The sequence below is a fragment of the Ipomoea nil genome, unplaced genomic scaffold, assembly GCF_001879475.1.
Source record: "Ipomoea nil cultivar Tokyo-kokei standard unplaced genomic scaffold, Asagao_1.1 scaffold0302, whole genome shotgun sequence".
Taxonomy (NCBI): domain Eukaryota; kingdom Viridiplantae; phylum Streptophyta; class Magnoliopsida; order Solanales; family Convolvulaceae; genus Ipomoea; species Ipomoea nil.
In genome coordinates, this window is record NW_017616730.1 from 3017455 (window position 1) to 3042906 (window position 25452).

The 25452-nt window shown below is 36.5% G+C and overlaps 5 protein-coding genes across 5 annotated transcripts; 4 read left to right on the forward strand and 1 right to left on the reverse strand.

Moving 5' to 3' along the window:
- Positions 1-2016: 2016 nt before the first annotated feature.
- Positions 2017-4182, forward strand: LOC109162972 (U2 small nuclear ribonucleoprotein B''). Its single transcript, XM_019311683.1, has 5 exons — positions 2017-2192; positions 2605-2777; positions 2863-2947; positions 3462-3544; positions 3752-4182. The coding sequence occupies exons 1-5, from the start codon at positions 2117-2119 to the stop codon at positions 4028-4030; spliced, it is 696 nt and encodes a 231-aa protein (XP_019167228.1). The 5' UTR covers positions 2017-2116; the 3' UTR covers positions 4031-4182.
- Positions 4183-4895: 713 nt separating this feature from the next.
- On the forward strand, positions 4896-8537 carry LOC109162946 (F-box/LRR-repeat protein 3-like). Its single transcript, XM_019311653.1, has 6 exons — positions 4896-5791; positions 6440-6565; positions 6818-6922; positions 7016-7536; positions 7745-8042; positions 8157-8537. The coding sequence occupies exons 1-6, from the start codon at positions 5150-5152 to the stop codon at positions 8403-8405; spliced, it is 1941 nt and encodes a 646-aa protein (XP_019167198.1). The 5' UTR covers positions 4896-5149; the 3' UTR covers positions 8406-8537.
- A 2862-nt stretch (positions 8538-11399) lies between these two features.
- LOC109162961 (probable WRKY transcription factor 26) lies at positions 11400-13878 on the forward strand. Its single transcript, XM_019311675.1, has 4 exons — positions 11400-11671; positions 11785-12305; positions 12398-12565; positions 13287-13878. Exons 1-4 carry the CDS (start codon positions 11444-11446, stop codon positions 13648-13650), a joined length of 1281 nt encoding a protein of 426 aa, XP_019167220.1. The 5' UTR covers positions 11400-11443; the 3' UTR covers positions 13651-13878.
- A 350-nt stretch (positions 13879-14228) lies between these two features.
- LOC109162953 lies at positions 14229-15942 on the forward strand. The gene has a single exon (XM_019311665.1). The coding sequence runs from the start codon at positions 14277-14279 to the stop codon at positions 15777-15779; it is 1503 nt and encodes a 500-aa protein (XP_019167210.1). The 5' UTR covers positions 14229-14276; the 3' UTR covers positions 15780-15942.
- Positions 15943-20147: 4205 nt separating this feature from the next.
- LOC109162981 lies at positions 20148-21166 on the reverse strand. The gene has a single exon (XM_019311693.1). The coding sequence runs from the start codon at positions 21058-21060 to the stop codon at positions 20578-20580; it is 483 nt and encodes a 160-aa protein (XP_019167238.1). The 5' UTR covers positions 21061-21166; the 3' UTR covers positions 20148-20577.
- Positions 21167-25452: the final 4286 nt, after the last annotated feature.

Here is a 25452-nt window from a genome sequence, read left to right on the forward strand (position 1 = left end):
ACAGAAAAGATTTTTTAAAAAATGTATACCGAAAGGGTTAAATGAGCGAAAAAAAAAAAAAGCATATTAAGAACTTAGTTCACATACAAAAACAGAAAAGATTTTTTAAAAAATGTATACCGAAAGGGTTAAATGAGCGAACACCCAGAACAAGTTCGACAGAGCGGTGGGAGGTTGTAAATCATGGTGACTCAACTGAACATTAATCACAGAAGCTAGACTGGTGCTCACTGCGCACAAGGAGTCCCCCTCACTGCCGCTGGTGAGACTCAATCCCTGGTCATTCTTCCAAAGTTTCACCTCTATGACCAGTTGAGCTACCCATGCGGGCAACACATAGCATACATAATGACAGTACTAAGTGTTGAATATAAAGAGCAATACCCAATGGTTTTGCATAAAGATAGAGAGAAAAAAGTAGTTACCAAGATCTGGTTTGGGTTCAGGGTGAGAAGGGTCTTGGTCCGGGGACAGATTATTGACAGTTTTGGACTGTAAACAGCCCATTTCTTCTTCTTTACATAGACCACACTCACAGCAGCAAACCCACTACACCCTCGCTTAGTGTATACGTTTCTTGCTCCCCTCTTCTCAGCTCTGTATATTTTTTCTTTTTCTTCTCGAGTGTGAAAAAAGGGAAGCGGAAAGGTTGATTCTTTTTGTGGGCTATTGAAGTCAACGGCGGAGGAGAAGATGATCAGGGCGGTCGTGGTCGGCGACGGCGGAGGAGAAGATGAAGCCGAGATGAAGCAGCCGAGAGGAGGAGGAGGAAAAGACTCATTTGCCCCTCAGTTTTGTGCCTATTATTTTTTCCGGTCGAATTTGACCGGTAAATTGGTCGGAATGACCAAAATTGAGAAAAATTATATACTCAAGGTACTGAATTGATACTTTTGAAAGTTAGGTGTTGAAATTAACAAGGCCCCTATAGTCGTATGACCAAAATTGAAATTTTCTCTTCTTTATAACTATGGTCACAAAATGAGTTTTACAGTTATGAGTAACTAAAGATAAATTGATTTCTTTCATTGTGATCTTTTGTCTACATTTAAACAAGGAATAAGGGTCAAATATGCCATCGAACTGCACAATAATGCAATTAGGCCACTGAACCTAAAAAAACAACAATTAAGCCATTAAACTAACCAATTTCTTTCAATTAGTCTAATTTACAAGTTTTGCAGGTTAGTAACAGGTCATCTAAAAAATTAAAATATTTGTTAAAAATAAAAAATTTAAAAATATTTTTTAAAAAAATGTTTCTTCATCTCTGCCGGAGACGAAGAAACTCTTCGTCCCCGGCCAGTGGCCGGAAACGAAGAGACTCTTCGTCTCTATGGCCGGAGACGAAGAGTCCGACAGAGACGAAAAAATGTTTTTTTTTTTATAAATATATTTTAATTTATTATTTTTAAATAATAATTTTTTAAAAAATTATTTTAAATTTTTTGGGTGACCTGTTACTAACCTGCAAAACCTGTAAATTAGACTAATTGAAAGAAATTGGTTAGTTTAGTGACCTAATTGTTATTTTTTAAAGTTCAATGGCCTAATTGCATTATTGCGTGCAGTTCGATGGTCTATTTGACCATTATTCTTTTAAACAATTATGACTAAACTTAATTAGTTTATTATTTTATTATCATTTGATGAGATTTTTTTGTAATCTTTTATTTAGATTACAAGATAAGTATTATTGGCAATTCATTTTTATGTAGTGGTTACCGATTTCCTGATAGCAGCTCTAACCTTAACTAATATTCTAATAACTATATATACTTCTTTTCAATTACATTTTGAACACGGTCAGACAAAACATCTGAAAAAATATAAATTATGATAACTTAATTGAACATAGAGGTCACACTGTCGCTGAGACTAGATCCTTAATTATTTTTTCTAAACTTCACCCGGGTAACAATTGATAACTATACATAAATATATCTCCGTTAAGTGATAATAAGAAATTAAAAAATAAAAAAAATTAGTTTAAAGAAGTTACTGGCTTTGGAAACAATGTTCCAGTATTCAAAGTTCAAACACAGGAAGCTCTCAGCTCAGACATAGTAGAGTAGCGGACTCGCAGAGTCGCAGCGAGGTGCGGAGGTGGTCGGAGATGATGCTCACCGGAGACATACCGCCGAATCAAACAATCTACATTAAGAACTTAAGCGAGAAGGTCAAGAAAGAAGGTAGGTATTACGCGTTTATTCTACTAGCGTCTTTAAGGGTTTGGCTCTAGGGTTTTACTTTCTTGTTGAAACTTCTTCTTCCTCAGCTGCTATATTAGCTATTTTCTACTTGAAATGCTCTCAATTCAGGTTCCTAGTCCGTTGAGCAACGGAAAGTTAGCCAGTAGCTTTCCTTGTGTTCTTAGCATTTCGTTGGATATTGCTAATAATATCGATCATTTTGGAAATAGGAGAACACATAGTATTTCATAGAATTAGAACTAGATGTTCGTCGGATCTCCATGGATTAGGTCATTGTGGTAGTTCCTTATGTGCTTATAATCTGATGCTACAATAAAGCATGCTATCTGATGCTGGAGAGATCTAAGTATTTACTATATGCTACTGATGTAAGTTCCCTTTTTGTGGGCAGAGTTGAAGAGGTCTCTTTATTGTTTATTCTCACAGTATGGTAGGATATTGGACATTGTAGCCTTGAAGACAGCGAAGCTCAGGGGGCAGGCATGGGTTGTCTTCAGTGAAGTTACAGCTGCAAGTAATGCTGTGAGACAGATGCAGAATTTCCCGTTTTATGATAAACCAATGGTTAGTATACACCGTTTCAATGGAACTGTTCTGAAGAAGTAAATGATAGAGCTTTTCACTGTTTGACACAATGCCACTAATGCAGCGGATACAATATGCAAAAGCAAAGTCCGATTGCATTGCTAAAGCTGAAGGTACCTATGACAAGAAGAAGAAGCAGGATGAAAAAGGTAAACATCAATTTCATAGTAGTCAGCCCTTTCGCTTTTTTCCATACAGTTTAAACTCTATGTCATGCATGTTGGTAGTGGAACACTGTAGGGATAAATTTAACGCTGTGTTGCAATGGATCTGTCACTCTGTCATATATAAAGTTAATTCAGAGCCCAGCTGGAGTTAAATTTGGAGCTTACACTTCATTGGTCCAAGAGACCTCGGATCATAGCAAACCTAGAAGGCACTAGAGTGGCTTGCTCATTTAATGAGGAAGACTTTACTTGTAGGGGATGATAGCTTTAGGTTTTAGATGATGTTTATTTCAACACCAGTGAGAATTAATCATTATGCCCTTCGACTGGCAAAATTAGTGATGAAACCTCCATATCTTTAGCAAAGAATGAACAACATCGGTTTTTTTAACTGCTCATCTAGGAATCTTATTTTTGTATTTGGGTTTTCTTCATTTCACTTGTTTGTTATGTGTGATATTGATAATCTCACATTCTCACTGACATTAATGTTCAGCTGAAAGGAGGAAACGCACTGAAGAAGCACAGCATTCTGGCACTGCTAATGGCCAAAGAGCTGATGCAAATGGAGGCCCAGCTGTAAGTTTCTGCAACCTTTTCATTTTTACTTGTTTTATAGATGGTCAAATTGCCCAATGTTTAATATACTGTTTTGTGCATTGGTTTTGCGAACTTGAAAAATTTCCCATTGACATGATTAGTTCATAGTTCATACATTGTCTAATCCATTGAGTCAGTTTTTGGTATCACAACTGAACATAAACGAAATTGAGGAAAATTCTGCAGGTTGCTGCCCGCCAAGGGAAGCCAGGAGCACAAGAAACGACAGAACCAAATAACATACTCTTCATACAGAACCTGCCCCACGAGACTACGAGCATGATGCTGGAAGTGCTCTTCAATCAGTACCCCGGTTTTAGGGAAGTTCGAATGATAGAAGCAAAGCCAGGCATCGCGTTTGTGGAATTCGAAGATGACGTCCAGTCCTCAGTTGCCATGCAGGCCCTTCAAGGCTTCAAAATTACACCCCAGAATCCTATGGCTATCTCCTATGCCAAGAAATAGGTTCTCATGCTCAAGGTGCCAAGGTCTTCTATATTTTTGTTATGGTCATTCATTTAACTCTTGCATTTTCTTGCTTTGTAACAAAGTTGTCCTTGAGTTCAACTTAAATATTTTTTTTTTATATGGCAAAGAATTTGGAAAAATGCAGTATGCTATTTCCGTATAAAAGATTTGCACTTGAAGAGTAGAAGATATCCTCTGCCCCACTCATCAACAGTCTCGATTTTCCTCTACAGCCAGTGGGCAGTGGGCACCACCTGAAAATGGCGACTTTTTCACTTCTTCTATGGTTACTAAAAATAGGAAAATCTAACAGGTGGGGCCATAAGAAATGGGTTGGCAAATTCTCACGCAGTCTACAAAATATTGTACTAAGTAGTACGTAATTGTCTAATTGGTGATCACTTTTTTTTTTTTTTTTTTTTTTTTTTTTTAAATAAAAAAATTGGTTCATAGCTTGCCCACAAAGACAAAATTTTCTTGTCCAAAAGGTCTTACACCCTACTGACAAGATGGTAGAGGGATAAATTACGGTGATTTAACCACTTCTTAAGTGGGAGGGTTAATGCTCTCACGTTGGAATTGTCGGGATTTGATTATGTGTTCCTGTGCATAATTTGTCATTTGAGTGCCAACTATCAGAGTTTTATGTACAAAAAAAAATGTTCATAACTAACAACAAACACCATACCTCTAGATATTGGTGTTGCAGTAAACCATTTCGATAGAGAGAAATAAGTATTTTAGGTTAGGCAAAACATTATTTTCGTGTTTGAAGGTTATGAGTTTAGTTTTTATCAACATTTTCTTGTGGTGGAATTTCAACCATGACCTTTAATAATTTGAGCTGAGGGTTTCTCCTAAGGATGTTATTGTAATTTGGCACATGTTCTTCCCCACTCTGAAACTCCCCTAGATGAGTTTCCGTTTCCTGTTAAATTATTATTAAAAAAACTGTTTTATCATACTTGGCTGCCACCATGCATGAATAAACAATGCATTCTTGTCTTCTCTCTCCCCCATACCCTCCTGTCTTGGTTCATCAACATACATCTCCTAAGATAGTCAAAGTTTCAGTCTTTCCATTTCTCTGGCATTTTCCAATGAAATTATAACACCATGCAAGAAGACAAGCCTAAATCCAGCACCCAATTTGAATCTCTCACAGAAGAGATCATCTTCTCAATCCTAGACCGTTTAGACACCGACCCAGAATCCAAAAAGTCATTTTCTCAAGCCTGCAGATCATTCTTCGCCATTGAATCACGCCACAGGAGAGTACTCAAGCCATTGGACACTAACCTCATTGCCAAATCTCTCCAAAGGTACCCTTTTATCTCCCATCTTGATTTCACCCTCTGTCCCAGAGTGGACGATGAACTGCTCGTTTCCATCTCCAACTCCTGCAAGGCCGCCGCCATTATCCGCTCCGTTGACCTTTCGCGCTCCAGGTTTTTCAGCAATGTGGGATTGTCCACCTTGGTTCTGCGGTGCCCCGGTTTGGTTGAGATCAATCTGTGTAATGCGACGGAGTTAACGGACTCGGCGGCGGCCGCCATAGCCGAGGCCAAGAACCTGGAGAAGCTGTGGCTGGGGAGGTGTAAGTTGATATCGGATATAGGGATTGGGTGCATAGCGGTGGGGTGCAAGAAGCTGAGATTGCTGTCTCTCAAGTGGTGTGTGAGAGTTGGGGATTTAGGTGTGGGGTTGATTGCTATCAAGTGCAAGGAAATCCGCAGTTTGGATCTCTCCTACTTGCCTGTAAATCCTCTTTTCTAATCTTTTGATTCCTCTCTTTTTCATGGAAACTCACATCCACTATCTAAATGTATGAGTGCACCGGGTAAACCTCGTCTCGTTACCCTAACTAATTGGTAAATGGCCTAAGAATCAGGTTAGCTTGCTCATAGCTGACAAGCTGACCTGCTTAAATCAAGAAGATCTATAAGTCACTCCTTCGGAGAATTAAATTTGTAACCTTGTGGATAGTTCGACCAAGGTTGCCCCTCTTTTGATTCCTCTCAATGGGGGTGTTTGGTAAATAGCTGTTAGCTGATTGTGTTAGTGGATTTGACTAGTTGATAGCATTAGCTAATTGTAGAAAGACGTTTGATAAATTAGTATTTAGCTGATAGCTGATGACATACAAAATGACTTTTTCAAAAAGCTAATTGAAAAAAGCTGCTTTGAGCAACTTTTTGAATTTTAGTGTTTTGAAGCAAGAAGTGGTTACAAAAAATTAAGTAATCGAACACTCATATTGGTTGTTTAACCAAGTCAAACAGCTAATATTGATCAAGTGAAGCAAATCAAAATTGGCTGATAGGCTAATTATTTTACCAAACAGGATCATTGTCATTACAGAAAGCCAGAACTGATGTATCTCCTTTGCCTGTCTGGTCATCACAGATTACAGAGATGTGCCTTTTGCCTATCCTGCAGCTACAACATCTCAAAGAGTTGATTCTTGTAGGATGCCCTGGTGTTGATGATGATGGCCTGGCAAGTTTAAAACATGGCTCCAACTCTTTAGAGGTATCTGTTTCTTTCTCATCTCTGCATATTGCTTTGTTTCTCTACATTTTTTTCCCATTAGTCAATCATGTTTTCAAATTGGAGCACTCCAATTTTGGTGTTCTTGGAAAAATCCGCAGCCACTATCCAATAGTGTGCACTGGTTAAACCCCGTTCTGTGGTCCTAACCAACAAAGGACCATAAAGATTCAAACTTATAATTTTATGGTTGCCAGGTCAACAGACTGACCAACAATTTTGGTGTTCTTGCAGATACTGAATGTATCGTGCTGCCAGAATATTAGCCATGTCGGGTTGTCTTCTCTATCTAGCAGCATTTCATCCCTACGCCAGCTGAATTTATCGTATGGATCGTATGTAAGTCCAAGGTTTGTTTTATGGATCATGGATGCCTGTTTACTTTGACACTTTGTATTAATATTCCTATAAATACTGGCTGGAATTGCTCAGGTTACAGCTGATCTAGCAAAATCTCTGCAGCAATTTTCACAGTTACAGTCAATTAGATTGGATGGCTGCACAGTAACATGTTCCGGGATGGAATCCATTGCAGACTGGGTTCCATCGTTGAAGGATCTGAGCTTGTGTAAGTGCATAGGAGTTACCGATAAGAACCTCTCCTGCATCATTCGGAAACATGGCCAGTTGCAGAAGCTTGACATTACCTGCTGCCGGAAGATAAGCTGTGCCTCGATAGAAAGCATTACTGAATCGTGTACCTCCCTCGTTTCGCTAAGGATGGAGTCTTGTAGCTTGGTTTCGAAAGAAGCTTTCGTGTTGATTGGTGAGAGGTGTCGTTCCCTCGAGGATCTGGACATCACGGATAATGACATCAGTGATGAAGGTCTGATTTCGGTTTCTGGATGCTGCAATCTGTCGAGTCTGAAGCTCGGTCTATGCATGAACATCACAGATTATGGAGTTTCCCAGATTGGGAAATGCTTGAAACTAAAGGAGCTTGATCTGTACAGGTTTACATCTCTACTAATTAACCTTGTTGAGCATATAACCATTAACGTGCAATCCAACTATCAGCTTAGGCTTTTAGTTGAGATGCAGCACATGTTTCAATTTGGTATCAGAGCCAGACCAAATGTCACGGGTTCGAACGTGTTGAGCATATAACCATTAACCTGCAATCCAACTATCAGCTTAGGCTGTCGTTGTCTTCTGTTTTAGGTGCGTCGGGATAAGTGATGAGGGCATTGCAGCAATTGCAGAAGGCTGCTGCGAAGCTCTGGAGATGATTAACATGGCATACTGTGAAAAAGTGACAGATAATTCACTGATGTCACTGTCAAGATGTACGAGGTTAAGAACACTAGAGATTCGAGGTTGCCCTCGTGTCTCTTCTGTCGGGCTGTCATCGGTTGCTGGTGGATGCAAGAAACTGGAGAAGCTAGACATAAAGAAGTGCCACAATATTGACAACACGGGAATGGTCTCTCTGGTGCAATGCTTACACAGCATAAAACAGGTAGTGTTGAGCATATAACTATTAATGTGCAATCCAACTATCAGCTTAGGCTGAGCCAGACCAAAGGTCATGGTTCGATTGTTTTATGTGTTTAATTTCCTTTTCGATCTGCAGATAAATTTGTCGTACTGTTCAGTAACGGACGTGGGGGTTGTGGCGCTGGCGTCGATGAAGCGTGTGCAGGAAATGACGATTTTGCACGTTAATGGCATAAGTGGTGAAGGGCTTGCAGGTTCCCTGATGGCATTTAGAGGTTTGAGAAAGGTAAAACTCAACAGCTTCTTCAGGCCATTGCTGGCTGATGCAATCAGCCATGTGGAAGCAAAAGGTTGCATTTTTCATTGGAGAAACAAGCCATTTTAGGTACTTCAATTCTGTAGACTCATATCCACTTGTTAAGCAAATTGCAACAAATTCTTAGCTGAATTCTATTTTAGAGTAATATGATCTTGTGAAAAATACTATGTCCAGCTCGTCACATAGAGTCTTTCTAGTGCGGTTTATCTCTCCTATATAATTTATACGTTATTGTACTGGAATTGAGTTTATTTAATGCACATGGATAATTAATGACAATGATTTTTCTTTACCATTAAAATATAAAAAGACTAATTATACTTATGAGCATATATACTTCTTCTACATAGTTTGCACTGGTTGGACGGGAGGACAAAGAAAAAGCAATGAAAAAAAGTTCAAATCTTAGAATTAGTGATCAATTCAACGACATAACATAAAATAAGGTCACGAGTTGAGTTTCATTCTTGTCACACTTGACTCGTCGTATAAGATTTTTTAATTTTAATAAGATTTATCTTTCTGTATAATTTATAGACTATATATTATACGGGAGGACGTAATTAGTTCAATTCTTGTACTGTGAGGTTTCCACTTCACCCAATTCTAAGAGTTGTGAATACAATTCAAATTCCGTGATTGCATGTATGCATGCATTTTGCAGATTGTTGAGCAGCAGAGCGTTTGGAAATTGTGTTTAGCTCCATGGACTTACTACTTACTAGTCAATCAAATATATCCTCTTACGTTGTATCGTTTCATAGTGGGAACATTATGGGTGTGTTTGGTTCGCACATAGGAATTGGAATCGGAATGGGTATCAAATACATGGTAATGGTAATGGGTTTTGGTGAAAGTATTTAGGGTGTGTTTGGTTGGTGGGTTTTGCCCAATGATAGGTTTTTAGAACACTACTATGGGTTTCGAATATCTCATCAATTGAAAAACTCATACCCAAATACAATAAGGGTTTCATTCCCTTATTCATTCTCAACCACTACTATTAGTAACCATTCCCATTCCACCCTACTACCAAACATATTAAGGGTGTGTTTGGTTGATGGGTTTTGCCCATGGGAATGGGTATGAAAGTGATTGTTATTGTTTAGTTGATAGGTTTTAAGAATACTATTATGGGTTTCAAATACCTCATCAATTACAAAACCCATACCCAAATAAAATAAGAGTTTCATTCTCAAGCAGTTAATAACCATTCCCATTCCACCCTACTACCAAACATGTTAAATACTTTCACCAAAACCCATTACCATTACCAAGTATTTGATACCCATTCCGATTCCGATTCCCATGTGCGAACCAAACACACCCTAAATACTTTCACCAAAACCCATTACCATTACCAAGTATTTGATACCCATTCCGATTCCGATTCCTATGTGCGAATCAAACACACCCTTAACATGTTTGGTAGTATGGTGAAATGGGAATAGTTACTAATAGTAGTGCTTGTGAATGAATAAGGGAATGAAACCCTTATTTTATTTGGGTATGTGTTTTTCAATTGATGGGGTATTCGAAACCAATAGTAGTATTCTAAAAACCTATAAACCAAACAACAACAATCACTTTCATACACATTCCTATGGGCAAAACCCACCAACCAAACACACCCTATATTGAATGTGTTTTAATTTATTCCAAGTCCACGCATCTTTCACTCTTTCCCCACTTCCACTTGTGCAAAACTAAAGCAGGATCAAATGTAAGATTTTTTCTAATAATATATATTATATATTAGGACTTGATGTAAGTTGATGGTTTGGTTGGACTAAAACCTAAAAGTTATTATTCAACCAGATTCATTCAGTATATAGTACATTCAGTTACGATATTTATACTGCTCAGAAGACAACAATACAATATCTAAAATTTTGAGTTAAGTATGATTGAAATAATAACCGCGTTAATCCATTAAGATTTGAGGTATATTACATGTGCTTTCAAATTCTATTATATGACTTTTACTCTATAAAGTGATAACTAAATATATGATATTTTTATCATGTAAGTTACAAAAAATATCTACATTTAAAATTTATTAGAAAAAATAAAAATTAAGAGTAAGAAATAAGAGTCATATTCTCCCTTAACATTTATCTTCATTAGTTGTAGCCGCCACTGATGACGTTAACTTATCTGTCCCGCTCCAGTCTCCGGTCAAACCAACGACCTTTGACCAACGACTCTCCCATTTTTATTCGTTAACAAGAATAATATCTTCCACTTCAAACGTCTTAATTTCCACCTCCTTCCAACAATATCATCATCAAGATGCCCCTTCAAAGACTCAATGTAATTTCATTTATTATTAAATATATATTATTTTTAAACTAATCATGATAATTATATATATATATATATATATATATATATATATATATATATATAAAACAATGTTTCTAATCATTATATTTTTAATGTATAGTATTCTATTTCTCAGGAATAGTAATATGTTTTTTAATTGTTAAAATAAGCTTTATTCACCCTTCAAAAATAACAATATTGGCCTAATTTTTAATTAAGTAGGACTATCTTCAATTTTTTTATGATTATTAACTGAAAATTGACTAAACTAATTTGTGTGCAACTTTAATTATGCTGCTTTCATCCTATTTTATGTATTTGGTTCGATACCAGGACTATGTGGTCCAATGGTATCTGGGTTGGACTTCCATTTGGAAGGTTGTGAGTTCGAGCCTCAGTGGAGGCGTTTAAATACTACAAAATGTATTTGGTTCGATAAATAAAGCTTGATTGAAGTTATTTTTAATTTAGTATTTCATAATATTAAATTTAATATTAATATATAAAATTTATATATTTAGCAATTACATTAAAAAAAATACTAAAGAAAGTAAGCAAAAAAGAAATGATTGATTTAACTAATGAATAATAAGCGTGACAGATAAAATGACAGAGATGAATATTAATTAAGATGCTTTATAAATAGTCAAATAATAATGGAGTCAACCATTAAATAACGGAGTCAACAGGAGATTTTTTAAAAAATTACTATTTCGTATAAATACGGTGTGGGCACATTTCATTCCCACAGAGCTTCCACCTTAGTTTACGTCTCTGTAATGGCTGCTTCTTCAGGGACTGTATACTCCACTGCCTCTTCCTCCTTCACCGACCTTTTGGCCGGAGATGTCTACCCAGCCACCGCCGGCGGCGAGAGGAGTGGGCCGTCACCCAAGTTTAAGTCTTTATCGCCGCCTTCTCTGCCTCTCTCTCCTTCCTCTTACTTTGCGAATCTTCCTAGCCCCACCCAGCTCCTGGACTCGCCGGTTCTCCTCTCCGATTCCAATGTATGCGCCAAATCTTGAAATCTAATATTTTTTTTCATGATTGGGGAGGATATATAACTAACTGGGACTGTATGTATACACTGATTTTGTTATTTATGAATGAATTCTTGCAGCTTTTGCCTTCTCCGACCACCGGAACTTTTCCGGCTCAGCCTTTCAACTGGAACACCACTGCAGCTCTGAAGCAGGAAGACAATGGCGGCTTTTCAGATTTCTCTTTCCTTACTAACCCTCAAAGCAATGGCGGAAATTGTTCAGATTACAATCACCAAAACCAAGCATTAAGGAGGTCAGATGATGGGTATAACTGGAGAAAATATGGGCAGAAACAGGTGAAGAGAAGCCAGAATCCAACAAGTTATTACAAGTGTACACACCCAAACTGTTCCACCAGGAAGAAGGTCGAGACATCCTTAGAAGGTGAGATTACTGAGATTGTCTACAAAGGCTCTCACAACCATCCTATGCCTCAAACCACTCGGAGATCCTCGGCCGCTTCTCCGGCTTCCTCCTTGACTACACTCCCGGAGAATTCTTCAGTGTCATGTGGGGATGATGATTTTGAGCAAAGCTCCCGGAAGAGAGAGTTAGGGGGAGAGGAGTTTCATGAATATGATTCAAATGCAAAGAGATGGTAGGCTTCATCATCATCAGTTATCATTTAGAAGGCAATGTTTTGCTTCAAGAATGTGATTAATTAATGTTTTGGAGTTGTGGTTTTTGCAGGAAAGGTGAAACTGGAAATGAAAATGAAGGGATTTCTTCACTGGGAAGTAGGACTGTGAGAGAACCCAGAGTTGTAGTTCAAACCAGGAGTGATATTGATATTCTTGATGATGGGTATAGATGGAGAAAGTATGGTCAGAAAGTAGTAAGGGGCAACCCCAATCCAAGGTAAAAACCTTAACCTTAACTGCTTATGTTTCTTTTAATGACGAAACAAACAGCCAGTCAGTCACTATCCAAGAGTGTGCATCACGTAAATTTCACAGTGTAACCTTGGCCAACAAAGGACCAGTAAACCAACTTAGGTCGCAATGCATATAGCTTATCGACTGCTTAGCGATCCTCTGCCTAGCTCGATCAATTCCGACCGATTTAACTGCCACGTGTTTTTCCCGACCGCCATGCGCCTTAGCCCCGCAAGACCCTACGTGTCAACAGCGTGGTGTTAAGCTGTAGACACGTATTTACTATGTGTTCACCATGCCGGTGGCTCGGGTTGTGCTCCCCTCCAGTTTGCCTATAGATACCCGCATTTATTACGGCAAGGGGACTTTTCAATCAACGCTAGACGAATACCTATTCAGGGCATCCCGACCACCACTTAGTCGGACACTGAGCAGGGGCGATCGGTTTAACTACTGGTCCACGTGTGTATTAGTACTATCACAGCTCAAACCAAGAAGGTCAATATGCTACTCCAATTGAAAGTAACCTTGTTGTTACCAACCAACTTGATTAGAGTTGTCCCTAACTACCTAGTATATGTTGTAAAAAATTTTGTTCGTAACCATTTCAACTAAAAGTCTAAGTTAATAGTCAGATTATAAGTCTTTATGCTCAAAAGTGCAAAGGGTTATTCTGAAATTCTGTGTTTGCATTGTCATTACAGGAGCTATTACAAATGCACTACTCTGGGGTGCCCAGTGAGGAAACATGTGGAAAGAGCACCGCATGATACGAGGTGTGTGATTACAACATACGAAGGGAAACACAACCACGATGTTCCGGCGGCAAGAGGCGGCGGCCAGTACTCCCTCAACAGACCAATTCCCAGCAATACCAACAACAGTCCAGCAATTGCCATTAGGCCTTCTGCAATAATGTCTCATCATCAATCCAGCTTTCTTGCAGGCATTCTGCCCACACAGGGCTCTGGGAATCTCGCAAATCATCATCAGACGCAGGGAACCGTGTTCTCCGGATCCAGGGAAGATCTCGGAGACGGCATGTTCCAACAGATGTTACTGCCCTGATGAGTTTCTTGATTCTTGTCAGCAGTAGTTTGGTTGATTCATTTGTTTATACAGCCATTGTCTTGTTCTCAAGTTTACTGCAAGTGGGTCTATATATACTCTATACTTAGTTAAGAATGACACATAAACATATAGTTGAAACTTGAAGTTGTATTCATGTATTTATCAACTTCCAAACTATAGATAATTGTATACTTAGTGATGGGATAACAAGAGCCAAATTTGTTTTGTTTGTTTGTTTTTGTTTTTCCTCCAAAAGAATACCATAGATGTCTTGATGTCAGTGTTCTAATGAATGAACAGTTACACTTTTAAAACTTTCTTCCAATAGTAAAGATAATTCGGAGATGAGATCTACCAATTTAGTTTGGAATTGAGGTTTAAATTGATTTCTTTGTGCTCAGAAAAGTATAATTTGATTTTTTTTAATACTACTGACTTATTACAATGTAGAAGTCGAACCACTTCGTATCACTAAACCACATGTTAATCTAAAAAAGAGTGATTGCTAGTTGATACCAAGAATCCAAGATTCATTTTTGGTTGAGATGTTTCAAGTTTCAACGAACACACATTTTAGTCCTCTCTTCCGATACTACCCCTACATCACATTTAAATTACAACAAATGAAAAATCTCATATTGGCGCCAAACTTTGGCGATCATTTTCATGCTTCCATGGAGACAACCGTCGCGAAGCCGAATCTGATGGGGAATATTCTGGTCAGAATCCTCTCCTTCGTCGTTCTCGTCTTCCTCGCCCGCTTCGCCTACGTCATCACCATTAGAGGCAAAGCTTGCGACTCCGAAGACTACTGTGTCGCCCCCGACACCTTCAAAGCCGCCGCCGCCGCCGCCACTCGTCTCCGAAACTTCTACTCCTCCGTCTTCCAAGACCTCATCGCCGACGGCTTCCTCTCCCTCCCCTCCAAAACCCTCTGCATCGAAACCCTAACCGGCCAAGACGTCGCCACACTGCGAGACATCGGCGTCGTCGACTCCATCGGCATTGCCAGGAAATCATCGCCGCCGTTGGTCCGCTACAGCGCCCCCTCCCGGTTCCCCTTCACAGACGATTCCTTCGACTTCATATTTTCCGGCGATCGCGGCCTGGAGCGCGCCGCTACGCCGATCGAGCTCGCCAAGGAAGTCTCCAGGACGCTAAAACCCGGCGGCTTCTTCGTAATCCTCACATCGGCGAAAGATCCGTACAGTCTCAACTCCCTACTCCAATTATTCAATTCCTGTACACTAATCCGAGCTCGCGAAATCAATGGCGTCGATTTTTCGCCCCAATCGGTCCGCGAAATCGTTTTGAAGAAAGAAACCTACCTTCTCAATCACCTCAAGGCAAAAAGCAAAACCTATCTGGATAATTCAAAAAACTGCATTGTTCCTGGATTCAAACGAGAATTGATCAGAAACGCAGAGCCACTGATCACTGAAGAACCCCTGAAGCCATGGCGGACGTTCAAGAGAAATTTAAAGAACATCAAGTATCTCTCATCAATGGTGGACATCAGCTTCAAGAACAAGTACATATACATTGATGTTGGAGCTAGGAACTACGGTTCCAGCATTGGAAGCTGGTTCAAGAATCACTATCCAAAACAGGAAAAGCCCTTCCAGATTTACGCAATCGAGGCTGACAGCACATTCCATGAAGAGTACAGGTTGAAAAAGGGGGTTAATCTCCTTCCTTATGCAGCCTGGATCAGGAATGAAACCTTGTTTTTCGAGATAAACCGAGAGCCAAGCAAGAACAGGGAGGATAGGAGCAGAGGAATGGGGAGGATCCAGACAGTGCAGTCATCACTGGAGTTTGTGGGGAATATGGATAAGATTCAGGGGTTTGATTTTGCAGACTGGTTGGGAAATCTGGGGTTGGAGAATGATTATGTTGTGATGAAAATGGATGTGGAAGGGACTGAGTTTCACTTGATTCCCAGGATGATTGAGACTGGGGCAATCTGTTTGGTGGATGAACTGTTTCTTGAATGCCATTATAGTAGGTGGCAGAGGTGTTGCCCAGGTGTCAGGAGCCCAAAGCATCATAGAACATATGATCAGTGCCTGCAGATGCTTGTTTCTCTCAGACAGAGTGGTGTTCTTGTGCACCAATGGTGGTGACTGCTAAAACACTCATCTTTTCTGTTCTTTAGTTCTCTCTGTAAATCTCAGATTCTTCACTGAATAGATAGTAGCTATAGACATGTTTCTTGTACAGAATGTGGCAGTTTGGGAAGAAAGAATGAACATAATCTTCTCTTTTAGAAAATATAATGTATTAATACGGAATTGAACCTGAAATCATTGAGTGGCGAGAGAAACACACCTTCGTGATCGGAGGGTGTGGATTCGCCTTTTGACTCTAGCGGATCAGAAGAAGGTAACTAATCTAAATTGTTTAACAAGGTCAAATAGAACGGCTCACATTAAAAGTTGAAATCTTTGTGGTTACTAAGTCAATAGTCCGACCAACTTGGTTGGAATTAACTGGCTGACCAACTTGTTTAGTTGTCCTGATATATATATATATATATATATATATATATATATATATATATATATATATATGTGTGTGTGTGTGCGCGCGCGCAATTTATATCGTGCACCACGGCACACATAGCAATGTGCGCCCAGGCACAAAACGCGCGCGTTTCAATTGCTGACGTCACTCCGTTCGTTCAAACGGCCCAAACCCCATTATGTGTATTCAGTAAAAAGTTTCTGTGTATTCAGTTAAGAGTTTATGTGCATTCAGTTAAGAGTTTATATGTATTCGGTAAGAGTTTCTGTGTATTCAGTTAAGAGTTTCTGTGTATTATGTATCATGTTAAATTATGTGTATGCAGTTATGAGTTTCTGTGTATTCTGTTATGAGTTTATGTGTATTCAAAATAAATGATTTTTTTTTTTTTTTACAGTGCACCAAAACAACGTCGTTTTGGGAGACGCGGAGCGCACATTACTATGTGCACCGTGGTGCATGTATAACGATTGGTGTGTGTATATGTATGTATATATGTTGTTACTAACTGCTAAGCTGTCCAGGCCAAGAAGGCAAGAAGTTCAATTGCTGCATACAGAGCAAGTTTGGAATTTGAAGGTTATAACCATTCCTATAACTGATTATTAAATATATCTAAGTGTATACAAGGAATAAATCCTGTGTGACAAACTAGACAGAGAATATATTTAACAAGACTTGAAGTAAGAAAATCATGTTTTTACCACTTTCGGTGCTATATAGTTATATAGTTTATTTCCTTTTATCAGGATTTCAAGCTTGCAACCCATGTTATATATAAAAGAAATTAAATTAAATTATTTTTCTCTCTCCATGTGACTATAGTTTATTTCCTTTTATCACGATTTCAAGCTTGCAACCCATGTCATATATAAAAGAAATTAAATTAAATCATTTTTCTCTCTCTCCATGTGACTAAGTGAGCTTGCAAGGCATTGTTTTTCCGGGATAATTTTAGCTTTAATACTTCCAAAAAATGAGTTTGATGGTTCCAGCAAATTTAATCTTTCGGAGTTGTAGCTACAAAGTATATTTAATGTTTCAAGACGTTATTATATATTTGTAATGAAATTTTTGTATAAATACATAAATATTAACAATCATATATATTGCAAATTATAATTATAAAAGTATTTTGTTTGATGCATGCAATTATTATGATATGTCCCACTGCCATAATGCTATGAAAATGGAGCGTCAACAACTATGCACTTTATAATGTGCTCGTATATGCTGCACTAAATATGGTGCACAGTATTTCAATATTTCTGAAAACTAAAAATTGACCCCTAAACATTTCAAAATTTCACATTTTCACCTAAACTTTAATACATACGTGATACGTGTTAAATGTTAATTAAAGTATTAAACTTCATTTTCAGCCCAGTTCAGGACGAAAAACATATATACTATAAATGTAGTAGTAATACTATAATTACTCCCCGATAATGTAATTAGATCTCGTATTATATCCATATGCTACTATACGGTAGAATATATAAAAATATAATGAATTTTGTGGAAAGTAACACGCGCTTTATTGATTAGGACTATGTGGTCTAATGGTATCCGAGTTGGACTTCCATTTAGAAGATTATGAGTTCAAACCTCAGTGGAGGCGTTATTGGTTCTTTGTGACAGTAGTATTGGCTGGGTCTGACTTGGCAACTGTACTCTTAGTTGGGTACAACATATCTGACTAACCGCCCTAGTTATCGTAACTAGTTCCCAGGAACTTGAGTTATGTCATATAATTAACCTCATCACTTTCACATTTTATATTAGTTTTTTACTAATGTGACATACACTTTGTACTATCATTTTTCTTAATGTGACATACTCTTTGTACTATCATTTTTCTTTTATTATACACACACAATATTCATATACGACAGTAACATTAACATGTAGATGTTGGGATATTGAGAAGGGTATGTGGTTTCAATTCTTTAATTTTATTTTATTTTTATTTTTTAATTATTATTTTAGATATACATTTCCAGCTACTATACTTGTTTGCATGCATTTAATTAGGTGTACGTAGAAGTTTGGAGTTGTCGCTATTAGGGCGGGGTACGATTGAATTGATTGATTCATATGCATAATATTTCGAAAAGTACAATGTTTTTTAATTTGGGATTTTTTTTAATGTTTTTTTTTTCTCCCGTGTTATTTGTATTATATTAAATCTTAGAAATGACGACATTTTATTTTACTTATTATTGTACATTTAATTGACATCTAATGTTGGTTTCGGATACTCTTCATATCAAATAAAAATGTACTCTTAGAAGAAAAATAGTGGAGTTAATCAATCATACACCGGCCCTTAGTGAAATATAACGACATAATAATGCACAACTTCAAAATAGTCAAATCAATTCTTTTTTTTTTTTGTTTATTTTATTAGTATTTTTTTATAAATTGTAATTTTTTATTTTTTTTTTTGTATTTAATAGTACTTTAATGAAATTTTTAAATATATAAATGTTACATACTAACTTTAAATTTTTTGAATGCTACTGACTCTATTACAATGTACTTTAAACTTTAAATTTAATATTATGAAAAATTAAAATATAAATAACTTCAATCAAGTATCGTTAACCGGATTCGACATATCAAATGAGACAGAAGGGGGAATATTTTTAGATAACCACCGAAGTATTGCTTAACACAATTCATTAAGGATAATATTAAATTAATAATTCAAAGTAATTAAAAAATTGATTTTTATTGAGATGCACATGTGGGACATACATGGAATCGTTCCACGCTCGTCTCTCTGCAGTCTGCACCACAAACTGAGCTAAGACTCGTTAATTTGGCATCATTCACTAACCCCACTTCCAGATCATCCACATGTATTACTAATATATTGCCTGAAATGTCCGCATGAGCAGTTCAACTGGTCAGAGAGTGAAGTTTATTTGGAAAGAATGACCATGAATCGAGTTTCACCAACGATAGTGTGGGCGCAACCTCTCAAAGTGAGGGAGACTCCTTGTGTGCACTAAGTAAAGGTACCTCTCAAAGTGAGGGGCTCCTTATGCGTAGTAAATAAAAGTCTAATCTCTGTGATTCAGTTGAGTTAGCATGATTTACATCTGAGGGCGAAATAAGTTATTGAATGAGTATAACATAATTCTTGTATCAGAATTTGATTCTTGTCAATGTCGTTATTACACAGAACTAGAGTTTATCTAATTTAATCACACCACTATTTGTAATAACTAGAGTTTATCTAATTTAATCACACCACTATCAAATAATGGTTATGAATTTTTATCATTAGATGCCTAAGTCAGAGATGTCATAATAAATACATCATATTACGATTATTAAGGATAATAATTAATTTAATACATGTTCATAGCCCTGTCCCTCCACTCCCCAATTATCAGTTCCTAATTAATTAATTATTGCAACCCCAACAGATCAAATGTAACACCACAAGCTAGCTTACAGCTCTGGTTCATGCACTTGATAACTCTTTTCTCTAGCTCATATATATATATATATATATATATATATATATATATATATATAATAATAATAAGATTGACAATTTCTCAACCCTTAATTATGTCCAACCACACCTCCAACTTATACAGGCCTTAGCCAATTCAATCCGCACGAGTTTAACTCATTGGTTCAGTAGACAATATTTGAAAGAAGAGATCAAAGTTTGAATCTCGACAACAGCAATGTGAGAATTATTCTCAAAGTGGACACATCTCTTGTGCATGCGCGAGTCATGTGATTTAATGATTTTATACGTGGTTAGTTCAATATTACCTAATAACTTAGTATGAACAAACGATTTAAAAATCAAGAATATTATTAAGCGAAAAAGACTGAATTTAAAAGTAATTATAAGTGAGAAAAATGTATGAAAATGATCCAGTTGACATTGAAATAATAAATAGGTGAAAGAAGAAATAGTTGAAAAGAGAATTGAAAAAAGAAAAAAAAAAAAGTATGTATTACATGAAATGTTATTAGTCAATTTTAGCCCCAAAAATTGAGAAGAAAGAGGAAAAATATGAATATTTTGCATTTCCTCTTTTACTTGAATTGGATACATGAATCTCCTCGAGGGTTTTTGTTGCTCAAAGTACAACTTCCCATCCTCTGAGTACAAACCATGAAAACCCCTTTCTTGTCAATTTCTTGGGGGCAAAAACGTAACACTCCATCATCATCGTCTCCACTCACACATGCACCGGCGTGGCCGTCACCGCCGCCGGCTTCAGCTTCTGATCCGCCGTTGTTACATGCAGATCCAGGTTGAATAAACACCCAAAAAAAAAAAAAAAAAAAAAAGCAAAAGAAAATATATCCACAAGATCGAAATTCCCCATGCAAATGCCTGGGAGGACAAAAACGTTGGATTGATTAATCTTCTGAAATGCTAGCGAGATGGGGCCTCCATTCTCCGACTTTACCGCTCCGGCGCCGCCGGTGCGACGCCGACGACGACGACTTCTTTTCCGTGGAATAACGATCGCACCCGGCCTTCGCTGCTGCTGCTCCATTAACGTGGAACAATTTCTCGCCGCTCTTTTTCCCGGACTTCACGGCGGCGCTGCCGGCGTTTTTCTTCTTGTTCTTGTCGGCGGGGATGGAAGACGCCGGAATCAAGAAGTAGATGCTGCCCCTCTTGAGCTCCGACGTCGGCGACAGGATCAGAATCCGGCGAACCATGCCCTGAGAACTGGGTTGGCTCAAAACGTGATTGGGATTGTTCTTAAGCACTTCGTTGGCGGTGATCGGATGCGTTATCTCCTCCACGTGGCCGTTCAAGTGCACTATACGGATCAAATCCAAAGCTCCACATGGAAGAACGCAAGCCAAACAGCACCTTAGACTATTGCCCATTTTCTCGATCGAATTGAAAAAGAAGAAAAATAAAATCAAAATTAAAATTCTTCTGATCTCTTCAAACTTTCTAGTTTCTATCTTATCTTTCTGGCTCTCAAGTGGATGGAGAAGACGATTCAATGTTAGTTATATATAGCACCAACCCGACCCGACACATGGGGAAAATAATTTTTTTTTTTTTCAATATTGCTTCTAAGTGAAATTACAAAAATGCCCCTAGGTTATATTAGTCTTTTTAGAAAGTGGGATTATTTCTTTAAAGAGGAATACAAGTCACCATGCCCTTCATTTTAAGGGCATTTGACCTAGGCAGTCATGATTAAGTGCAAGCTAAGATTGTAATAATTGGGGAAAATAACAATAGAAGCTAGCTAGCTAGCTTGTAGGTTTTAATTTATTTGCAATTAATTAATTAAAGAATAAATTCAAGCAATTCAAATACCTTGTTTGTGTGGTAATATATACAAGGAGTTTTTTATGATATTTTTTAATTGGTAATTGAAAAAGGTTACATATTATTGTTAAATCAAAGTTATTGGAGTTTGTCAATTTTTGACAAAAAATGACACATTGTTGATGAACATTATCAATATATAACATCAATCCAAATGACACTAGTGATGTAAATGTATTGTTAGGCATATTTTTATAAAGTCAAGTCTGATCTAGCATTCTACTATAAAAATGTGATGTTAGTTACTATATAAATATAAGAAAATAAAGTTGTACTTTTGCAGCTAGCTAGCTATAACTTTTGGTATAGTAATAAACAATTGAACAAACAAGTGTTGAGAGAAAGGTTTGTTAAACAGGGACTTGAAAGGTCAAGTTCAACATCTTATTATTGAAAACTGCACTAGATGCTACGCAAATATAAAGAAATAATGTCAATTATACTTTCGATATTAGCTATGATTTTTGACAAAATAAAGTTGCACTTTCGCGGCTAACTAGCTATAACTTTTGGTATAGTAATAAACGATTGAACTAACAACTAGCATTAAATGAGCATATTGTAGTTGAGGCTAACAAGTGTTGACTGAAGGATCGTTAAACAAAGACAAAGAATGTCAAGTGCAACATCTTGTTATTAAAAATTGCACGGGATGCTCTGCAAATGTAAAAAAATAAAGTTAATTATATTTTCAATATTAGCTATAACTTTTGACATAATGATAAGCGCTTTAATCCTTCATCCTGAGAACATTTGTAATATTGCAGGGAGTTTAAAAGTAAAAGTAGGTTGATGAATGGATGTAAGAAGATGATGAAGTAGTTCTTAATTAATTAATAATGAATTTAAATTTGGAAGGAGAGAGTTGGGTCGTAATCCAAAGTACAACATGAACATGTTACATCTCGACCACCAAAAATTGTATAGTTTTCTTTCATTTATTTATAATAATTGGGTTGCGTGGGTCCCACAACATGAGTCGTCGCGAATATAGGCATAACAGCGCGGACGACGACAAAACAACTCCATTTATTAAATATTTATTTATTAAAACACTACGTGGTACTATATTGTATTATTGTATATAGCTTAGACCCGTATTAACGTCGTATTAGACTATTAGGTACGGAATGGGATAATATATATCACTATGCACCTTTATATACAAGAAAATGATATCATCACCCTTTAGTTATAAGCTACCCATCATTATATTGTTCAAGAAAAGTATGGTGGTCGAATGAGTGTAACATTATTTTCGTACCATAATATTGTGAATTTAATTCTTGTCAACATTCTCTTAATCGAGTCTTTTCTTATGTGGTTTGTGAGCTATTCATTCGATAATACAACTCATCCAATTGCATAATAAGGTAGAGACAATTAGATAGATTTAGATGCCTGTCAAGAGTTAAGTTACACGGGCCTGTTCACCAAAAATTAATTTAACCTTCTCTTTAGATTTTTGCATTTTGAAATTTAACTTTGTACTAATTTCATTTTGGACTATTTAAGCATATTATTGACTTTAAAACTTTGTACTAATATTTATTTAAACTATTTAAGTTATTTTATTATCTAATTATTTGATTTTTGAATTAATTTTCATTTAACTCAAATTGTTTAAATAATTTTGCTGGTCCTTGGGCATTGTCATGTCCCATTCCGCTTTGACAATACTAATAACTTCTATTAGATCATTGTTATTTTTTCAAATAGAAATATTTACAATTGAAATGTTAAATCATTTTAATAACAGTTCATCCAATTAGTCTTTTCACTGCTCCATCCATCCTCAATATTAACACACCCTTAGTTGATAAGGTCGTAATACTATACGTTTCTCACATTACACAAGTCACATCTGATGTGATATTTTATATTTGATTGATTATTTGATCATAACCAATTTGGTTGTCCAATTTAATTAAGCAATACTTATAATTTTTCTAAATAATGATTGTTCATTAGTTGTTCTGTATATAAGTTTAAAATCTAAATTTAAAAATTTCTCATCGCTTTTGTCATAGAGAATTGATAAATAAAATAAATTGTAAAATGTGTCTCGATTAATTTATCACCTCCCAAATGCAAGTACAATAATGAAGGAAAATGAATCATTTTCATAATTTACATATTCCCAGATACTCTATCGAGTCGGGATATGAGGGGTCCTTGGGATTGGAGATTGATCCTTTTGCGAAGAATAATGAAGGGAAATGAATCATTCCTATGATTAAGGGAGCAATTAATTGGGCAGTGAGAAAACTAGGTGCCTAAAAGGTGATGATAAGTTCATTTCTGCACGTTCTATGTACTAAAGTCCAAACAAGACAGCTGGCTTTGAGCCTTTCATCCTTGATTTTTTTTTCTTTAAAAAAAAAAAACTTTAATATTTAGTTATTTATACATTTGATTTGATTATTAGCAATAAAATAAAGCTCGCAGACAAATCTTTCCTTTAACGCAACAAACTCAATAATCGAAGCAATATTCCCAGGCCATTTAAAGTAGTACAACACTTTTCTAGGGTGTATTCAAAATATTGTTTAATCAATTTCTAAAAAATGGTTTGAATAAATTACAGGTAAAATAATTTATTATTTTCTCTTTTTTATCCAGTCATATATGAACAACTTAAGTTGATTTATCTCATTGTGATTTTTATCAGTTAAATTTATCAGGCAAATTTTACCTAAATCACATCTTTAAATAATAAATACAGACTTTTTTATAAATTAAAAGTTCGATGAGGGTAATAAAATGACAAATCTAATATTAAGAAAGTATAGATTGACAGGAACAGCTAGGCATGCAGATCGAAGAAAGCAATATATATATAGTTTGTAATTGCCGAGATAGATTTCTGTGCGTGTGAGCTGAGAGAGTTTAATTATTAGCAATTAATTAAAGTAATGAGAGTATGATTAGATACAATGAAGGGATAACTGAATTTGGTTTGGACTACCTAAGAGGAAGCTTCGTGGTACTTTGGTTTCCAGCACCGACCGTTTGTGTGATTAACTGAATTTGGTTTCTGACTAATTAATTAACACATATCATTAAATCATCAAGAATTATAGTTGTTGAGGTTGATATTATTAATTTGTGTCACTCGGTAACAGACTATTGGCTCAAACTCGAATCAAGCATGACAAAAAACTAAAGGATTTTCAGAGTAGATTTCAGAAGTTCAGTATATCTGTCTTAACTTTACTCGAGATATCCGATCATCCTAGTTGCTAGTCTTGATGAGGACACACATATTGAGTTTGTTACAATTGTCCTATATTATATTCTTGCTACCCGATCTGATTATGAAGAGAATTGTTGTCATTGGACAAGCATCTGATCGGTAGTCTAATTAGCCCTTTAGTAACCGTTAGATGTCATCCAAACTTATAAATACAACATACATATATTATAAAATAAAATATTATAAAATGGGTGAAACATAATTTTCGTACTTAAAAGATTATGAATTTGATTCTTATCAATATTCTTTTGGTTAAGCACATTGATGACTATTACATGCACTAATCCAAACAATAATGATGTGGTGATGGAGCAGCGCACGAAAAGGGTTCGCTATGATCGATGAAAAGATTCTTAAATGTGGCATTGAACCTTAAATGGTCACGATCATATGAATGGATGGAGATGCTTGGTTGGCGATATATATCATTTTAGTACCTCGTGCAGTGTATGTATTGTATATACATCACCACACACTCTCTTTCTACTTATGTACTAGTGGGACATGTAGTTCTAGACTCAATTCAAACTCAAATATAAAGAAATCATACATTGATAGAAGATATATAAGAATTGAAATTCGGGTCTAGTCTAATTGATGAATCACTATTCACAAAACATGCAAATTGTACTATCCTAATTGACTCTTGGTTGAAAAGTTGGGTCTGGTTCAATTAATC

Coding starts and splice junctions, on each gene's coding strand:
- LOC109162972 (XM_019311683.1), top strand. CDS start 2,117: ATGATGCTCACCGGAGACATACCGCCGAATCAAACAATCTACATTAAG. Junction 2,948..3,461: donor GAAGAAGCAGGATGAAAAAG/GTAAACATCAAT, acceptor ATTAATGTTCAG/CTGAAAGGAGGAAACGCACT. Junction 3,545..3,751: donor ATGCAAATGGAGGCCCAGCT/GTAAGTTTCTGC, acceptor AAAATTCTGCAG/GTTGCTGCCCGCCAAGGGAA.
- LOC109162946 (XM_019311653.1), top strand. CDS start 5,150: ATGCAAGAAGACAAGCCTAAATCCAGCACCCAATTTGAATCTCTCACA. Junction 7,537..7,744: donor AAGGAGCTTGATCTGTACAG/GTTTACATCTCT, acceptor CTTCTGTTTTAG/GTGCGTCGGGATAAGTGATG. Junction 8,043..8,156: donor GCTTACACAGCATAAAACAG/GTAGTGTTGAGC, acceptor TTCGATCTGCAG/ATAAATTTGTCGTACTGTTC.
- LOC109162961 (XM_019311675.1), top strand. CDS start 11,444: ATGGCTGCTTCTTCAGGGACTGTATACTCCACTGCCTCTTCCTCCTTC. Junction 11,672..11,784: donor TTCTCCTCTCCGATTCCAAT/GTATGCGCCAAA, acceptor GAATTCTTGCAG/CTTTTGCCTTCTCCGACCAC. Junction 12,306..12,397: donor GATTCAAATGCAAAGAGATG/GTAGGCTTCATC, acceptor TGGTTTTTGCAG/GAAAGGTGAAACTGGAAATG.
- LOC109162953 (XM_019311665.1), top strand. CDS start 14,277: ATGAAAAATCTCATATTGGCGCCAAACTTTGGCGATCATTTTCATGCT.
- LOC109162981 (XM_019311693.1), bottom strand. CDS start 21,060: ATGGGCAATAGTCTAAGGTGCTGTTTGGCTTGCGTTCTTCCATGTGGA.